General features: G+C 54.9%; 2 protein-coding genes across 2 annotated transcripts; one reads left to right on the top strand and one right to left on the bottom strand.

The window, feature by feature from the left end:
- The first annotated feature begins 214 nt into the window (after nt 1-214).
- Nucleotides 215-2239, top strand: Atf4 (activating transcription factor 4). The gene is made up of 3 exons (XM_026405958.2): nt 215-411; nt 895-1212; nt 1326-2239. Exons 2-3 carry the CDS (start codon nt 987-989, stop codon nt 2156-2158), a joined length of 1059 nt encoding a protein of 352 aa, XP_026261743.2. The 5' UTR covers nt 215-411; nt 895-986; the 3' UTR covers nt 2159-2239.
- A 2385-nt stretch (nt 2240-4624) lies between these two features.
- Rps19bp1 (ribosomal protein S19 binding protein 1) lies at nt 4625-8110 on the bottom strand. The gene is made up of 4 exons (XM_026405939.2): nt 7945-8110; nt 7671-7799; nt 5467-5564; nt 4625-5245 (listed from the first exon to the last, which is right to left on the bottom strand). Exons 1-4 carry the CDS (start codon nt 7994-7996, stop codon nt 5111-5113), a joined length of 414 nt encoding a protein of 137 aa, XP_026261724.1. The 5' UTR covers nt 7997-8110; the 3' UTR covers nt 4625-5110.
- Nucleotides 8111-15941: the final 7831 nt, after the last annotated feature.

The raw sequence follows: 15941 nt of genomic DNA, 5'->3' as shown, positions 1-15941 counted from the left end.
CTGTAAAATAGTGCGCCCTTTTCTTTCATGAGACCTTGAATAAACTCCTCTCCCTCCAAAACTACTTCCCTGGCATACAGACAGGGCTGGCGCCGGTGGGGAGATCACACATATGGGAACGAGTGAGTCGATGGCTAAGGTCACGTGGTCGCAGCGGAAGGATGCGCTCTGTGCTGCGTCCCACTGGCGGAGCCTATAAAGAGCCGGCGGGCGCCGCGCACGGCCATTTCTGTCCCGTCCGCCGGTAGACGTAGAATTGCGATTGAGCGTAGGCCTTCCCTCCTCCCCCCGCAGGGCGCGCGGCCACCATGGCGTATTAGAGGCAGCAGTGCCTGCGGCAGCGTTGGCCTTTGCAGCGGCGGCAGCAGCACCAGGCTCTGCAGCGGCAACCCCTGACGGCTTAGCCATGGCGTGAGTACCGGGGCGGACCGCGCTGCCGGGCGCCCTGCATGGGCGGGGGCTCTCGGCTTGGCTGGGCGCGGCTTTCTGCCGGGCGCGTCGCCGAGGGGGAAGCGGTTTTATGAGCGCCCGGACGCGCGGTCCTTGTTTTGGCGTTTCCGGGGCGCGGGCGCTCCCGGCCCTCGGCACTCCTGGAATCGCTGGGGTCCCGGCCGCCCCGCGAACGTGGCAGCAGCCAAGATGGCGGCGGGGCCGTGAGTCACGGGGCGGGGCGGTGGCCCTATTTGGAAGTGGGGACGAGTGCCTTCCCCTGGGTGACCGGCTGCGGAATGGCCGAGACTCCTCCGCGTCCATTTTGTGCAACCTGAGCTGGAGGCAGGGAAGGCGGACACAATGGCCCTGGCGCCACGTGCTCCAGACTCGCCACCTGCGTGTGTGATGGGATTCCCAGCCCAGCCCACCTCTAAGGGGTCTTGTCTACTGATTCCCATCCAGGCTTTTCACGGCATCCAGCAGCAGCGTTGCTGTAATCGACAGAGACACCTTCGAATTAAGCACATTCCTCGATTCCAGCAAAGCCCCACAACATGACCGAGATGAGCTTACTGAGCAGCGAGGTGTTGGCGGGGGACTTGATGTCCCCCTTCGACCAGTCGGGTTTGGGGGCTGAAGAAAGCCTAGGTCTCCTAGATGACTACCTGGAGGTGGCCAAGCACTTCAAACCTCATGGGTTCTCCGGCGACAAGGCTAAGGCGGGCTCCTCCGAGTGGCTGGCTGTGGATGGGTTGGTCGATGCCTCAGACACTGGCAAGGGTGAGTGGGCCACTTGAAGGTGCCCATGTGTGGCCATTCGTGATGGGTCTAGGGTCTGTAATGTAAGTGACTCAACTGGCTCCCGTCATCCTTCACTCTGAATTCTTTTGCAGAGGATGCCTTCTCCGGGACAGATTGGATGTTGGAGAAAATGGATCTGAAGGAGTTTGACTTTGATGCCCTGTTGAGTATAGATGACCTGGAAACCATGCCAGATGAGCTTTTGGCCACGTTATATGATACATGTGATCTCTTTCCCCCTCTAGTCCAGGAGACTAATAAGGAGCCACCCCAGGTAGTGAACCTAATTGGCCATCTCCCAGAAAGTTCAAAAACAGACCAGGTTGCCCCTTTCACGTTCTTTCAACCTCTTTCCCTTTCCCCTGGGGATCTTTCTTCCACTCAAGATCATTCCTTTAGCTTAGAGCTCGGCAGTGAAGTGGATATCTCTGAAGGAGAGAGGAAGCCCGACTCTGCTGCTTATGGTACTATGATCCCTCAGTGTGTCAAGGAGGAAGATGGCCCCTCAGATAATGACAGTGGCATCTGCATGAGCCCAGAGTCCTACCTGGGCTCTCCCCAGCATAGCCCTTCTACCTCTAAGGGCTCTCCTAATGTCAGCCTGCCATCTCCAGGTGGCCCTTGTGGGTCTAACCGCCCCAAACCTTATGACCCTCCTGGGGATAAAATGGTTATAGCAAAAGTAAAAGGTGAGAAGCTGGATAAAAAGTTGAAAAAAATGGAGCAAAACAAGACAGCAGCCACCAGGTACCGCCAGAAGAAGAGGGCAGAACAGGAAGCACTCACTGGTGAGTGTAAAGAGCTAGAAAAGAAGAATGAGGCTCTGAAAGAGAAGGCAGATTCTCTGGCCAAGGAGATCCAATATCTGAAAGATTTGATAGAAGAGGTCCGCAAAGCAAGGGGGAAAAAAAGGGTCCCTCAGTAGGGTAGTCAGGAGTGCTGTGCTTGTACATAGGTGTCTTGTGCTGAAGCTGTGTTGTAATAAATTATTTTGTAGCTAAAGTAATAGTTCAGTCTTGCTGTGTTTCTTGACTCTGGTAAGGAACCCCTCTTCAAGCAACCCCCCTTACACACACACCCTCTTTGTGTAACCAGAGGATATTTTCACAAGGGATGATCCTGGAGTACTGAGCGTCTTCAACTCCACTGGGCCTGGTTTCCTCAGATCTGGTGGTTTCTATTTGATCCCTAGGGGAGAAGGCTGTTGGGCCAGATGCTTCATTGTGCTTTTACTCAGTTCTGAGACAGCTGGCAGGGTAGAGGGAGGGGCTGCCTGGGTTTCACCTGTTCCCTTGTTTGGCTTTGGGCCAACACCTGTTAATACCAAGATGAGGTCACCCAGAACTTAAGTGCACAAGAGGATTAGGTTCCACTTGGAAGATTTGAATTCTGCAGTGGCCTCTTTAGTGGCTCCCCAGGTAAGCCTTTAGGCAGGACAGCTGAGGATTATATTCCCCATATTTGGATTCGTTGGAGGGGAACTGTCTTGGGTAATATAGGCCCTATTGTGGCATGTGGGTACAAGGCCCTGCTCACCTTTTTCCCTGAATGGGAAACTACCTACACAGGTTTTATGTAAAATATAAGGATTTGACCTAAGCCTGCTAGATTTAGGTCACTGACTAGTAGGTGACTCCAGGACACTTAAAGGCAGTCTATGGTTGTGGGGTGGGACTTTAGCTAAAAAAGCAATGTGAGGGCCTGGATTCAATCCTCAGCACCACATAAAACTAAAATAGAGATGTGTCCACCAAAAAAAAAAAAAATATATATATATATTTTAAAAGACTGGTGGTAGCCATGTATCCACAAGGAGATAGCCATCTCATCTTGTGAGTGCCAGGTGGTGACAGGAGGCCTGAAAGTTGAGATGTACAGCAGCTTTGGAAAATGACTCAGCCACCCTGATGGGAGTCATCAGTCACACAAGGGTGTGGGGTGCCCTCATTTGGCATGAAAACTGGTGCTAAGAGGATCAGCACAGCCAAAGCTGGGATGCTGGCTGTGTTTCCTGCAGCTCCCTGACCCAGAGGCACTGGTAAAGCCCAATCTCTTTACCTTTGAGAGGCAGGAAGCATCTGAGTGTATGGTGATGGGTGTGACCTCGTTAGGAAGGGGCCCTGGAGCCTGGTCATCCTTACACTATGATATGAGCTGAGTGCTGAGCCAGCTCCTTGCTAAGCTGCTTAAGACAGTTAACAGCTGTCCAAAGACGCTAGAATGTGGCCCTCCCACCCCCAGCAAAAACCAGCAGGAGGGAAAAGTTGGAAGATCCATCATCACTCCTTTGGAACAGTCCCTGCTTGGGAGGCCCTCAAAGTCCTGGTTGCTACAGTTAGGATTGGTGGCACCCTCTCCTGCCTGCCCTGACCTGGATAGGCAGGCAGTAGGTTGAGCTTCCTAAAGCAGGTAGAGGCCACCTGGAAATATGACCTGACTCCAAACTGCTTTTAGGCAGTTTCCCCTCCTGTGTACCCACTAAAGTGAGCAACTAAAGGCTAGGAAGAGGCCAGAGTGTGTGTATGGCAAACTATTAAAAACCTGCTTTTTAAAATTTTTATTTAAAAAAAGTTGAAGGATACAATGTTTAACTCAGGGGTCTTACACTGCAAGGTAAGCACTGTACCTCTGAGCCACAACCCCATGCCCTGCTTTTTATTTTTTAAATGTGGTGTTAAGGATGGAACCCAGTTTCACACCTGCCCGGCAAGTTCTCTGCCACTGAGCTACAGCTCCAGCCCTCTGCTTTCTTCAGGGGGCCTGCCAACGTTTTGGCAGATTGTCATTCCCACCTCTGACCTACCCAACCTCAAAGGACCCACAGAAACCTTGGGAGTTCTCAGGTTAGGGGAGGGGTGGTTGTTAGAGGCCCCTAGTCCTCCATGGGGCCACTGTGTGCCTCTGCTAAGTTGCACCATTCATTCCACACTACCTATCCCCTACCTGTCCTGTCACTGCCTGCTGGAAAGGGCCCAGTCTGCCCTCCTGTGGTGGTGTGGCTCAAGTACAACCTGCTCAGGCAGATCAGAGTAAGACACTGCTTCTTCCGGACTACTCCCAATGCCTCCCAATGCCGGGAAACTGCCTTACCCTATGTGACACAGGAAGGATCCAGTGGGCTTCATACCAGAGCAGGAAACCTGGGTGCTGTGGGGGAACTGGCAGAAACCACCTACTGGTGCCCATAGCAGAGCCCAGCCTCCTGGGGGTAGCTGAGGCAGCTGCACTTCTGTCCTCCCCAGACTTGCCTTCTTGCCTGGAACAAAGCTCCCAGCAGCTGCAAATGTTATTTTTGCCTCAAAAATAACAGCAGCACACCTCTAGGGAGGAGCTGGGCAAACAGCTCCCTGGATGGCCATCTGCCCTAGGCCTGGACTGGAAGAATTCTGACATGGAGCTCCTAGATCCATGCAGGGGGGAGTTCCAGAGGAGATGGAAGACACCCCATAAAAGATCAGAAGCACATAGCTCAGGTCATGTTTATTAGGGCCCAGAAGCCCATCGAGCAGCCACCTTCATGTTCCTGGAGCGCAATCCCTAAGGGCCCATTACCAACAAACAGCCCAGAGGCCTTACCTGGGCAAAGCAAAAAGAAGTGTTCTTTTCTGGCAGGTGCAAATGGCCCCTCATGACTCTTTCAACAACCAAGCCTGCAAAGGTCAGCTCCAGTTTGAGTATAAATCTGCTCCAAGGCTTCTAGCTCATTAGCTCCATTCCTATCTTCCAGTGCTTCCGGCTATGGGGCTTCCTTGAACCAGGCTGGTCGTGCATCATCTGCTGGCTATGCCTGGCTTGGCTGAGTCCCAAGGCCAGCAGAGGCAGGGAAGTCCTAGGAAGATGGGCCCAAGTGCCTCTCCCATGGGTCCCTCCAGGAAGCCTAGCTGCCAAAGTATTCTTGTTGGAACTTCTGGAAGTCTTCCTCAGTGAACACAGTACCCTCGGCTACCTTCTTCTTCTTAGTCTTGGCCACAGGCCGGTCACAGGCCTTGCGGCCCCGGTTTTGGCGCAGAATCTAGGGAGTGTACAAAGTGAGGGCAAACTGCTTCTATTTTCAGAAAAGCAGACCAAGGCCCACAAGGTCACAGGGGAGTATGGCTCAAGGTAGGGCTGGACCATCCTCTCCCCAACCACTCTGCTGACCTTCATGGGTTAGCCCAACTTCCACCCTGTACTCAGGGCAGAGATACCATGCATTCTGAGGAAAGGCCTCAGCCATCACTCTCCAGGACAAACCTGTTGGGTCACAGACTCCTCTACCGTGCTTCTCTTGCTGGTCATAAACTTCAGGTTTGTTCTGAGATGGTTTTGACACTCTCGCTTCTGGTACTCAGCTGTGGGTGGCAAGCAAGGACCCTCGTTTTAGAATTACTCTCTGGAAGTCTCCTGGGTCCCTGGCCCTGCCAAAGGCCCATCCTGGATAACTGCAACAGTCTGGGCACTTCCTGACCAAATCTGTTTTCCACACAGGTAGGTCCTACTAAACCCTCACCTGTAGGCCCCTGGGGTTCCCAGTTGGTCCTGACTCTTTCAACAAATATGTCCCTAGCACAACTGTGTCAGGCTCTGATTTGGGTGTTGGGCACACAGCAAGAAACAGCAAAAACGCTTGCCCTCATACAACTTATACTGTAGTAAGTGGGAAAAGATGGGAAACCAGGTAAACAATAGTTTTGAGACTGATTCACTTTATAGAGAAAAATAGGAGATAGAAAAGAGCCAGGGGTAGAGGGCTGCAATTTCAATATAGGAAGGTCTAAGAAGCAAATTTCACTGAATGACACAAGAACAAAGACCCAAAAGACAAGAGTTGTGGACGTTTGGGGAAGGGCACATGTCTGGGTAGAGGGAGCAACCAGTTCAAACACTGAAAACTCAGGGCTCTTATGGAGAACATCAGGAGACATGGAAGGGTGAGGTAAAGGGGAAACAAGGCTTGAGGATCACTTGAGATCCCCTTGGTGCTGATTAGAATGAGACTACTAGGAGAGTAGTGGGTGGAAGGTAGAGACCAGCAAGGAGGCTCTGGCAATAATCCAGACAAGAGGTGAGGCGTCCTAGACCAACGAGCAGCCACAGAGGTATTTTGTGGGGTGGCTGCCAAGGCTTGCTGTTCCTTATACCCATCAATTATGTGCCCACCCTTGGGCTGGACATCAGGGCCACACACAAGCCCAACGGAAGTCTGGTGTGAGGAACTCCCAGTCCAGCAAGGGAGACAGCAAAAAGGAACCCCAGTGACAGAGTGGTGAAGAAAAGGGCTGAATGGGCAGGAATGGCCTCTTGGGGACTAAGCTCCTGTGGCACAGCACATTTCACTGGTGCTCCAGTCTGTCCCACTTCCCTGCTTCCACATCTTTGCTCCTGCTGTTTCCTCCTTGTCATTTCTAACTCTAGCAAATACATAAACACTTCTTATGCACCAAGCCCTGTGGATTCAAAGACACCCAACAGTGTTTCCCATCCTGCCCACACCTGCTCCTCCCCAAGGCTTTCTATTCTGTTAACAGCAGCACCATTCCTAAGAGTTCTTCTATAAACTGGGATCCCTCTTCACAGTCAAATCACCACTCCAGCCCATGATGCTCCCTCCTCAATACCTTGCAACTGCACAATTCTCTGTTATCTCTGCTGCTATCAGCACTGCATTAAGCACAGCAACTCCCACTTGAATGAAGCTAAAGAGCAGGACTCTGGGGGCTGGGGATGTGGCTCAAGCGGTAACGCTGTTCGCCTGGCATGCGCAGGGCGCTGGGTTCGATCCTCAGCACCACATAAAAATAAAATAAAGATGTTGTGTCCGCTGAGAACTAAAAAATAAATATTGAAAAATTCTCTCTCTCTCTGAATAAAGTCTATCTTTAAAAAAAAAAAAAAGCAGGACTCTGGAGACACACTGCCTAGTGTCCATATGTTCCATCTGGTCAGGTATTTCTTTTTGCATCTGTAAAATGGGGGTGATAGCTGTGCCAACATCACCGGGTTGGTATGGGGATCAAACGAGTTACAATTTGCATAGGGCTTAGAACAGCACCTGGAGGTATTCAACTGTTAAGTGCTCCATCTTAATCCTTGTTCACTACATGTTTCAAAGGCCACAAGCTCCTTTCTCACTCAGGACCTCTACACAAGCTATTCTTCCTAGACTAGTCTTTTCCTTTCACTTGGCCACTCTCACTCTCACGCCGCCACCTGCTCTCAGCCTAAAGGAGGCTGACTTGGCCTTTATTCCAAACCCCTCTCAGAGCACCTTTGTCTTTTACATCCCCGCCAGGGCCGCGGTCCAGGAGGGCCCTTACTACGTGTTTCCTCCTCCCGCACGTCCAGGGCCCCGCTGCGCCATATCCAAGGAACGTATCAAGTCCTGCCTCAAGTGCCACCTCCTCCAGGGCGCCGTCCCCAAACCTGGGGCAGCACGTCCAGACCCTCCCGCAACTCACCCAGCGCCGATTTGGGCACCTTTCCCTTGGCTGAGTTTCGCAGTTTCTGGGCCTGGCTCGCCTTCGCCTTCCGAGCCCGCTTCAGCTGAGCTCCGCTCGGCTTGGCCTGGCTTGGCGCGGCCCGGGAGGCTGTAGGGAAGAGAGACTTTGGTGGTGCTGCTGCCATCACGCCGTGGCTGAGTCGGCCCGGGTCATTCCTTACCCCGGGGCTTCTGCATGCGGCTCCCACCGTCCTCCAGCCCGCGCCGGACGCCCCCAGGAAATCCCTCCTCACCCTCGGATTCCGCCAGCAGCTCGAGACCCCTTCGCAGCAACGCGGCCGACATGACTGCGCCTGACCCGGCCCACGCTACTTCCGCGCTGATGGCTTTATTTGTCTCCGCGGAAACCCGCGCTAGAACAGAGGGTTCCGGAGTGGGCGGCGGAAGTCCCCACCTTCCACACGACGCATGCGTTAAAGGTGCACTCGGGCACGGAAGGAGGGCCGGAACTGGGAGCGGGTCAAGGCGAGGAAGGACACATTTGTTGTCCAATCCTAATCCAACAGGCTCCTTGCTAGCCAAACCACGCCTTCTCCCGGAAGTCGCCTGCAGTACTCGAGCTTGGTTGGTCAATTATTCTCCTGGGCTGGCGAGGCGTGGCGCGGGGCCGAGCGTTGCATTCTCTAGTTTTAGGAAAGGACATCGTGAGGCCGCATTTGGTTTCAGGTGCTTCTATCTAAGCAACTTACACCAAGGGAGTTTGTGTCCTCTGTTAAGCCAGACAGTAAAGACCTTTGCAAACATGCGGAAAGTGTATTTTTGTTTTGAAAAAATATACTTTTTCATAAAATATTTGTTACCAATAAGTTTTTTCTTCTGTAAAGTGAATTAATAAACATTTGAAAAGACCCCCGTTTCCCTGTCCAAGGAGAATCACACGAAACACTGGCTGCAAAAAGCAAGAGGTCTGTTTATTGGGACACAGGCGCCTGCGGGTGCCCAGCAGAACCTCAGCCGGAGCTTTGGTGAGCTGGCACACCGGGCTTGGGGATACAGAGATTTTTATAGGGTAAAAAGGCAGTCTTCACGCGGGGGAAGCAATAGGTTTCTTAGTAGTTAATTTTAAACCCAGCATATAGGCTACCTAAAGGGCAAAGTTGTTTTTCACTTTATGTTACTGGAAAAAAACATAAAAGCTACATGTTTGCACTCTGGTCCTCTTGTTCCTGCTTATTCAGGCGTGCCTTGGGACCTAACTAATTATCTGAAAAACACCTCTGGTGCCTGCGTAGGTTTGTGACATGCCTCGGTGGTTTTGCAACTAGGCCTGACGTTGTTGGGCTGGGGTCTTTCACATTTAAGATATTTTCTCAGTTTTAGTTTCTATTGTGTTAAATGTCAGTAGATATTAAGTTTTTAAGAGGGTAAAGGGCTTCTTAGACCCCACACTTTGAGAACGCCTTCCTGTGAGTAAGAGCCTGCTGGTCCAGGGCTCCCCCGGCAGCCCCTGCCCCGCGCTGGCACAGGCGACGGCGCAGAACCACTCCGTAAGTGAGTGGCAAACCAAAAGGAACGACTAAATTCACCGAGCAAACATGTTCTGAGGGCCTTCTGTATACGTGGCACATAGTGTGGGGCACTGAGCCTCCTCAGCCAGTCTCCCCGGTAGACCTCATGGTCCAACCTTCAGCTAGCCCCCAGGGAGGCCACCTCAATAACAGCACGTGCATCCAGGGTCAGGGTCCTGCTCTGCACGTCCCCAACCCTGAGGTAGGAACTGCTTTCCCCACTTTATAGAATAGGAAATCGAAGCCAAAGAACCCAGTGAGGTCATACCAGTGGTGCCATGATTGGGCATCGAGTCAGATTGATTTGGACGCTCCTGCACCAGCGAGCGGTCCAGGGGAGCAGCGCTGTGGTTCTGGGTGGGGCCTGTCAAGCCACAGAGACAGGAAAGCCCTTGGAGGATGAGGAGGAGCTGACCGAGTACGGTGATGGAGGATGGGAGACACAGCAGTGGCCCATGGGAGAGGAAGAGATGACCTGAGGGCCCAGTGGTCTCAGGGGCGGAGCTCTTTAATTTTGTCCTAAGGACCCTGGGGGCCCTGGAACCCAGCCGTGTGGTCTGACAGGTGTCTCTTTCCTGCTTCTAAGTAACCAGACTGTTTCCTTGTGTGTACTTGCTGTTTACTGTTTCCCCATCCGCGCCCTCAGCTCCAGGAGGGTGAGAATGGTTTTAGTATCTTATCCCCAGTCCCCGGAGCAGTGCTCCGCATATAGTTAGTGCCTCATAAAGGACAGGATGGAGAAAGGGTGGGTTTGGAATGACAGAGAGCAGCCGGTGGAGATGTCCAGGAGGTAGCGATGTCCAGGAGGTGGGGACATGGGATATGCCCAGGAGCAGAGCTCCGCAGGATGAAGGAACAAGTTGTCTCCTTCAGATGTGGGCCAGTCAGCACGTGGTCCCCAGGTGGGGGATTCTCCGTGTTCCAATGTCCCTGGGGCTGGGTGGATCCCAGCGTGTCCACCGGTCAGCCAGGCGCTCAGCCGGTGGTAGGCAGAGGCGCTGCCGCCGCGTGGCGGGGAAAGGAACTGACGGAGGCGGCGGTGCTGGACGCCATTCCCACCGGCGCACCACTAGGTGGCGCCGCAGGACAGCTTTCGTGGAGTCCGGTGCCCTCTTCCGAGTGTCCTTAGGGGTGTGGGGTCGGGACTCCCCTCTGCCCGGGCCGGCACTGTGTGGTCAGGCTCCCTTTTCTAGGGTGAGTGTGGGCAGGGGACAGCCCCCCGTGGGGCCCGAGTGGGCCACTCCGCAGCCTACCTGTGATGCCCGCTTCCTGCCAGGCTGTTTTGGGTCTGTAAAATGTGGGGCAGAGGGTGGGGAGCTGCCTCCTGCTGGTCTCCCTGTGGGACAGTGGGTCAAGAGGGCTCACGGGCAGGTTCTGGTCCCAGCTGTGTGGCCCTGAGAGAGCTGCTTTACTGCTCTGAGCCTCAGTTTCTACACGGGTCCCTGACAGGCCCTGGCTCTTTCCCTGGGTGCCCCTGGGTACTGCTCAGCTGGTCAGAGACCGCATAGAGGCACCATGGGGTGAGCGGAGTGGTGACCACCCTCCAGTCCCTGGGTCCCTGTTGGACCCAGCTCTGCCTCGGCCCAGGCTCAGGGGAGAAGGGCTCTGGAGGCTCCCGCTCGCGTGAGCGGGTGTGAGGTGTGGGTGCCCGCATGCGTAGGGGGCACAGGGTCTTTTGGAGGCGGGTGCGGGGACACTCGGAGTCCTGACTCCGTCTTTCTCTCAGCTCCTGGTCCTACCTCTGGCTCTCGGGGTCTCTGCCCCAGCCTGCTCTCTGTCCCTGTGTCTCTATGTCCTCTCTCTCTCCTGCCCATTCCCCAGCTCCTGGCTCTGGCCACCTTCAGATCGATCTAGAACCAAATGGAACTCCCAATGTCCTTTTCAGGCTGACGGTGATGGCGTCTCCTGCCCCAGGCCTGTCCCTCCCTCCCTCCCCCAGCTCTGGCCATCAGCAGCTTTGGAAAGCAGTTATGGGAGAGCTCAGGAGGAAGCCCATCTCTGCGCTGATGGGCTTTGGGCCTCTCTGGCCTCTGCCTCCCCTCCAGGCCTCTCAGCCTCCCTGGGCTGCCTCCCTGAGCCAAGACTCTTTCTCAAGGAGCCGCTGGTTCCAAGCTTCTTTTCTCCTGGCCGCCTGTCACCAGGCCATCGCCTCTCCTCAGTTCCCCAGAGCCACGATCCCTTGTGGTAGGGGAGGGGACCAAAGTGGCATGTTGAGCCTGGGGAGGTGGGTAGTGCTGGGGCTGTGTGTCTGCAAACAACCATCTTCCCTCTCTGGGCCTGCTGTCTCCTGGGAAGTAGCCCTTGAGAGGGATCCTCCAGCCGTCCTCCTGGCTGAGGGTGGCAGGGCCCAGACAGAGCCCTGCTCCCTGGGTCTGCAGGGAGGGCTCTGGAGCCAGGCTGCACAAGTTTAGACCCTGGCTCCACCTAGTCACGTGACCTTGGACGAGTCACATAACCTCTGTGTGCCTCAGTTTCCTCATTTGTGAGTTAAATATAATAGTCCCCACCTCACAGTCCCCTTGCACTTGAGGAGGCCGTGCAAAGCCCCTGACGTTCCACTGGACACAGAGCCGGGCTGTAGTGGGCACCCGTGGGACCTGTGCCCGCAACTGTGAGCCAGACCTGCACAAATAGGTGGCGCAGGGTCTCCATGTCCTGGGGTCTGCACCAGGTGGGCTGGAGGCCACAGAGCGAGGCTCAGGGGCCTGGAACCTGAGGACTGTTCAAACAGCCTCCGCCATCCCCAGAGCTGTGTGGCCTCGGGCTGCCCCACCTCTCTGGGCCAGGCCGGGGTGGCTGGGGCTCTCGCAGGGCGGACCAGGACCCAGTAAGGCCTAGGAGTGATGGGGTGCTGTCCAGAGACAGCAGCCGCGGGCCAGCAGCCCCGTGGGGGACCGGGGAGAGGCACTTTGGCTTCTCTTCCGTGGTGTTTAAGAGGCAGGAAGAATCTGCTGGAAATTCTCCGTGGAGACCTGGGGTCAGACTCGGGGATGGGGCGGGGCTCAAATGTGGGTCTTTTGGATGGCCCCAGCCCCCTGGTGGCCAAAGACAGCTCTGTGCCAAATGTGCCCTGGGAGCATGTCCTCCCCCGTCAGGCCACAGGTGCCCCTGGGCTGAAGGGGGGTGGTCCCCAGTCCTGCCAGGCCCCTGGGGCCACTGAACGGTTATGGGGAGAGAAAGGGTGAGTGGGAAGGCCCCCTGCCCCCCCAGCCCCTGGCCCCCTGTGGCTTGCCAACAGGGGGGAGTCTGAGGGTGGCCTTAGCAGGGTGCTGGAGCCCAGCTCTGGAGATGCGACCTCACCCTGAAGTCCAGAGTAAGTCCCTCTCTGCTCTGGGCCTCAGTGTCCCCATCTGTGCAGTGGGGACAGGCTATCACCTAGGTGGGGTAGGAGCGTTGCATAGAGGTGACGCTTTAGGGCTCGGAAGGGAGGAGATGGGGGCTGGGCTGGTTCTGGGGCCTCAGAGAGTTCAGGGGGATTCCGGCTCCCAGGGCTCTGGCTATTTTAGCCTTTAAGTCTAATTCTATCTCCATTAAGTTGCCAATTGTCAGGGCTGGGTGGTGGCTCAGCGGTAGGGCACTCGCCTAGCACGAGTGAGGCCCTGGGTTCCGTCCTCAGCACCACATAAAAAAATAAATAAAATAATATTTAAAAAAATAAATTGCCAATTGTCAACACACACACCTAGAACAGAGGTCCTGTTGTCCCAGTCACCAGGTGGGGGTGGGGAGGGGCGAGGCCCCCATCTTCTGACAAAGCAGGCCTTGCCTAGAGGTCCCTTCTCCCCGCCCACAGCTTGGGGGCCTCCTGCTCTAAGGCTGGGTCTTCAGGGGCGGGGACAGGGTTACCCTGCACAAATCCCCTTCCTGGCCTCGTTTCCCCTTCTGTGACTTGGGGGTCCCGAGGCCTCTCTCGCAGGGTTGTCCTGAGGATTCAGTTCACAAGTGTCTGCCTCTGAGGACAGGGGAGTGGAGTCAAGGCTGCCTCCTGCCCTGGGTCCCCGACTGGGCTCCAGCTGTGGACGAGGAGCCCAGAGCTGTGTGGGAGCGACCCCCCACCTGCTCACATCCTGAAGCCTTTTAACTTTAGGCCATTCTTCTCTTAGGAGGGGGATGCACATATCTAAAAAACGCAGGAGGGATCCTCTTTCCCCAGAGGATCCCCCACACAAGGAAGGGTAAAGAGAAGAATCTAGGAAGGGAGAGAGAGGCAGAGCCAGCAGGAAGGGATGAATACCCGCAGGAAGTAGTTATTTCCCCACTCACCTCTGCTGCAAGGAAGCTCCGATGGGATTGGATAATTCAGTCACCGTCAATAATTCAGTGTAATTAATTAATTACATGATTGTATTATATACTACTCTATTATTCAACTGCTATAAGTGTTCATTTCAACTTTCTGGAACTTCTAGCTCACGTCTGTTCTGTAAATGATTTCTGATCTTTTATTTTACTTTTAAAGAAAACTCCTTTAGAAATAGCTGAGAGTATAAATTATAAATTAGCAATTAGGACCAGAGAGAGAGAGAGAGAGAGAGAGAGAGAGAGAGAGAGAGAGGGGAGAGACTGGGCACATGGCTGTTCTGTGCCAACCTTTCAGTCCCTAAGCCTCAGTGATCGCCGTATTATACGTGGAGCCGGGAGAAGGACGTGGTGTGCGGGTGGTGGGGCGATGGCTGGAAAGTGCTTTGGAGCTTTTAATGCTACACTGATAAGAGCGCAATCCAGCAAGAACAAGGGTTCAAGACAGGGCCTGAGCATCAGATTCTCTTGCCCGCCATAGCAGGACATTTACACCATCTCCCCTGCTCTCACCCAGCAGCCTTGGCCCTTAGGAGGGCACAGGAAATGTGTTCCGCTGATGGAGTGTTGGAGGAGGGGAGGGTGGAGTCCCAAGCCCGGCCTGGCCTTGAAAGCAACCCTTGCAATCTGCAGCTCTTTTTTTTTTTTTTTTTTGCTGCCATGATCTTGGGAACAGGGAGCTGCTCAGCCTATAAGCAATAAACTATTGTATTAAAATTCAGAGCTCTCAGGGTCTGTTTGTTACAGCAGTGTAGGTTAACATAGCCTAACTAATACACCTCTTGCTTCCCCTCTTGATAATCCCTGGCACCCCTCAGCAGACCAGACTGGGCTCTGGGATGACCTGTGCTGCATGAGGGCCCAGAAGTAGGATGAGGAAGGGCAGGCTGGTCCCCCTGAAGGCTCAGCCATCACAGATGCACAAGGCACAGAAGCCCTGGTCTCTGCTGCCCCTCCACCCTGGCCAGGAGCTGGGCTGGAGCTCCCGGGGTCTGCTGGCCTTCCACTAGGCCTGGGGGCTTCCCCAGCTGTAGAGGAGAGGGGCTGAAGGTGTCTCAGAGGGGCCCTAACAGGGAAGCGGGGCCCTAACTGGGATTCCGCTGCCCCCTGCCGTGTCCTTCTTGGTAGCTGGGGAGAGTCAACCCACCCTGAGCCCCCTCTGTCCCTTCACCCCACAAGACTAGGCTGGGAGTGCCAGGGGCAGTGCTGGGCAGTGCTGGGGTGGTCCTTAGGCCCAGAGCTCCTGGCTGGTGTGTCCTGAAGGATGTGGCCAAGGAAGAGTCTCAGAGGAGGGGACACTCAGGGGTGGGGCAAGAGGCTCCACTGAGCACCTCCAACAGGGCTGTTTCCGTCCAGCCCAGAACATCCCCAGCCCACGCTTGTCCCTCTGTGTGCTCTGGGGACAGAGGGCGGCATCCCATGGTCCCTGCTGTCCAAGGGTCTGAACCTGGTGTGACTGGGGCCTGGGGGCAGGAGGAGAGGAGGGGATGTGGCTGGGGGTCTCAGACACCAGGCAGAGCACAGATGTCCTGAGGGTCAGGCAAGACGAGACTGCAGGGCCCTCCCTCGCAAATCATTAAGCGTTTTCAGGCAACAGTGGCCAAGGAGGGCATCAGCCTGGGCATTCCTGAGACAGCCTGCAGCCCACCCGGTACCACGGTGGCTGCCATGGGCTCTGGAGCCACATTCCCAGGCTCAGATCCAGAGGCTTAGCCTGCATGTGCCTCGTTTCCTCTGCTGCATCATGAAGAGCATAGTCAGGTCTCCGGGCCTCGGCTTGGCTGGGACAGCATGGCTCCGAGGCGGGGTGCCTGCTCATATTGCTTTTTTTTTTTTTTTTTTTTTTTTTAAGAGAGAGTGGGGGGGGAGGGAGAGAGAGAGAGAGAGAGGGAGAATTTTTAATATTTATTTTTTAGTTCTCGGCGGACACAACATCTTTGTTGGTATGTGGTGCTGAGGATCGAACCCGGGCCGCACGCATGCCAGACGAGCGTGCTACCGCTGAGCCACATCCCCAGCCCTCATATTGCTTTTGATGGCAGCTCGTGACCCCCCTTCCGGCTCCTGGTTTTCCTTAGCTTCAGCTCTCCGTGGGCCCCAAAGGTGAGCACCGCGGGGGGCGCCTGTCTGTCTGGGTCTCCTCTCGGTGGTGGGTGCCCAGCACCTACTATGTGTCAGACACTGTTGTTGAACACAGGAGCATCGATTTGCTTAGGTTAGAAAAATGCATTGAGCACCTACTATGTGCAGGGGCTGTTTGGATTCAGCACAAGGAGGGGTTGAGGCAGGGAAGCAGGAGCCGGCACCAGTGTGGGCAGAGATGGCCAAGCCCAGGGTGGGGGCTTGGGGTGCAGCTGGTGTCAACAGACTCGTGACAGGCGGCAGAAGGACTGGCTGGAGGAAGGAGTGTTCCTTGGTTGTGT

Source organism: Urocitellus parryii, chromosome 5 (genome assembly GCF_045843805.1).
Source record: "Urocitellus parryii isolate mUroPar1 chromosome 5, mUroPar1.hap1, whole genome shotgun sequence".
Classification (NCBI taxonomy): Eukaryota; Metazoa; Chordata; class Mammalia; order Rodentia; family Sciuridae; genus Urocitellus; species Urocitellus parryii.
Note: the sequence above shows the minus strand (reverse complement) of the source record. Positions and strands in the feature narration are given on the sequence as shown.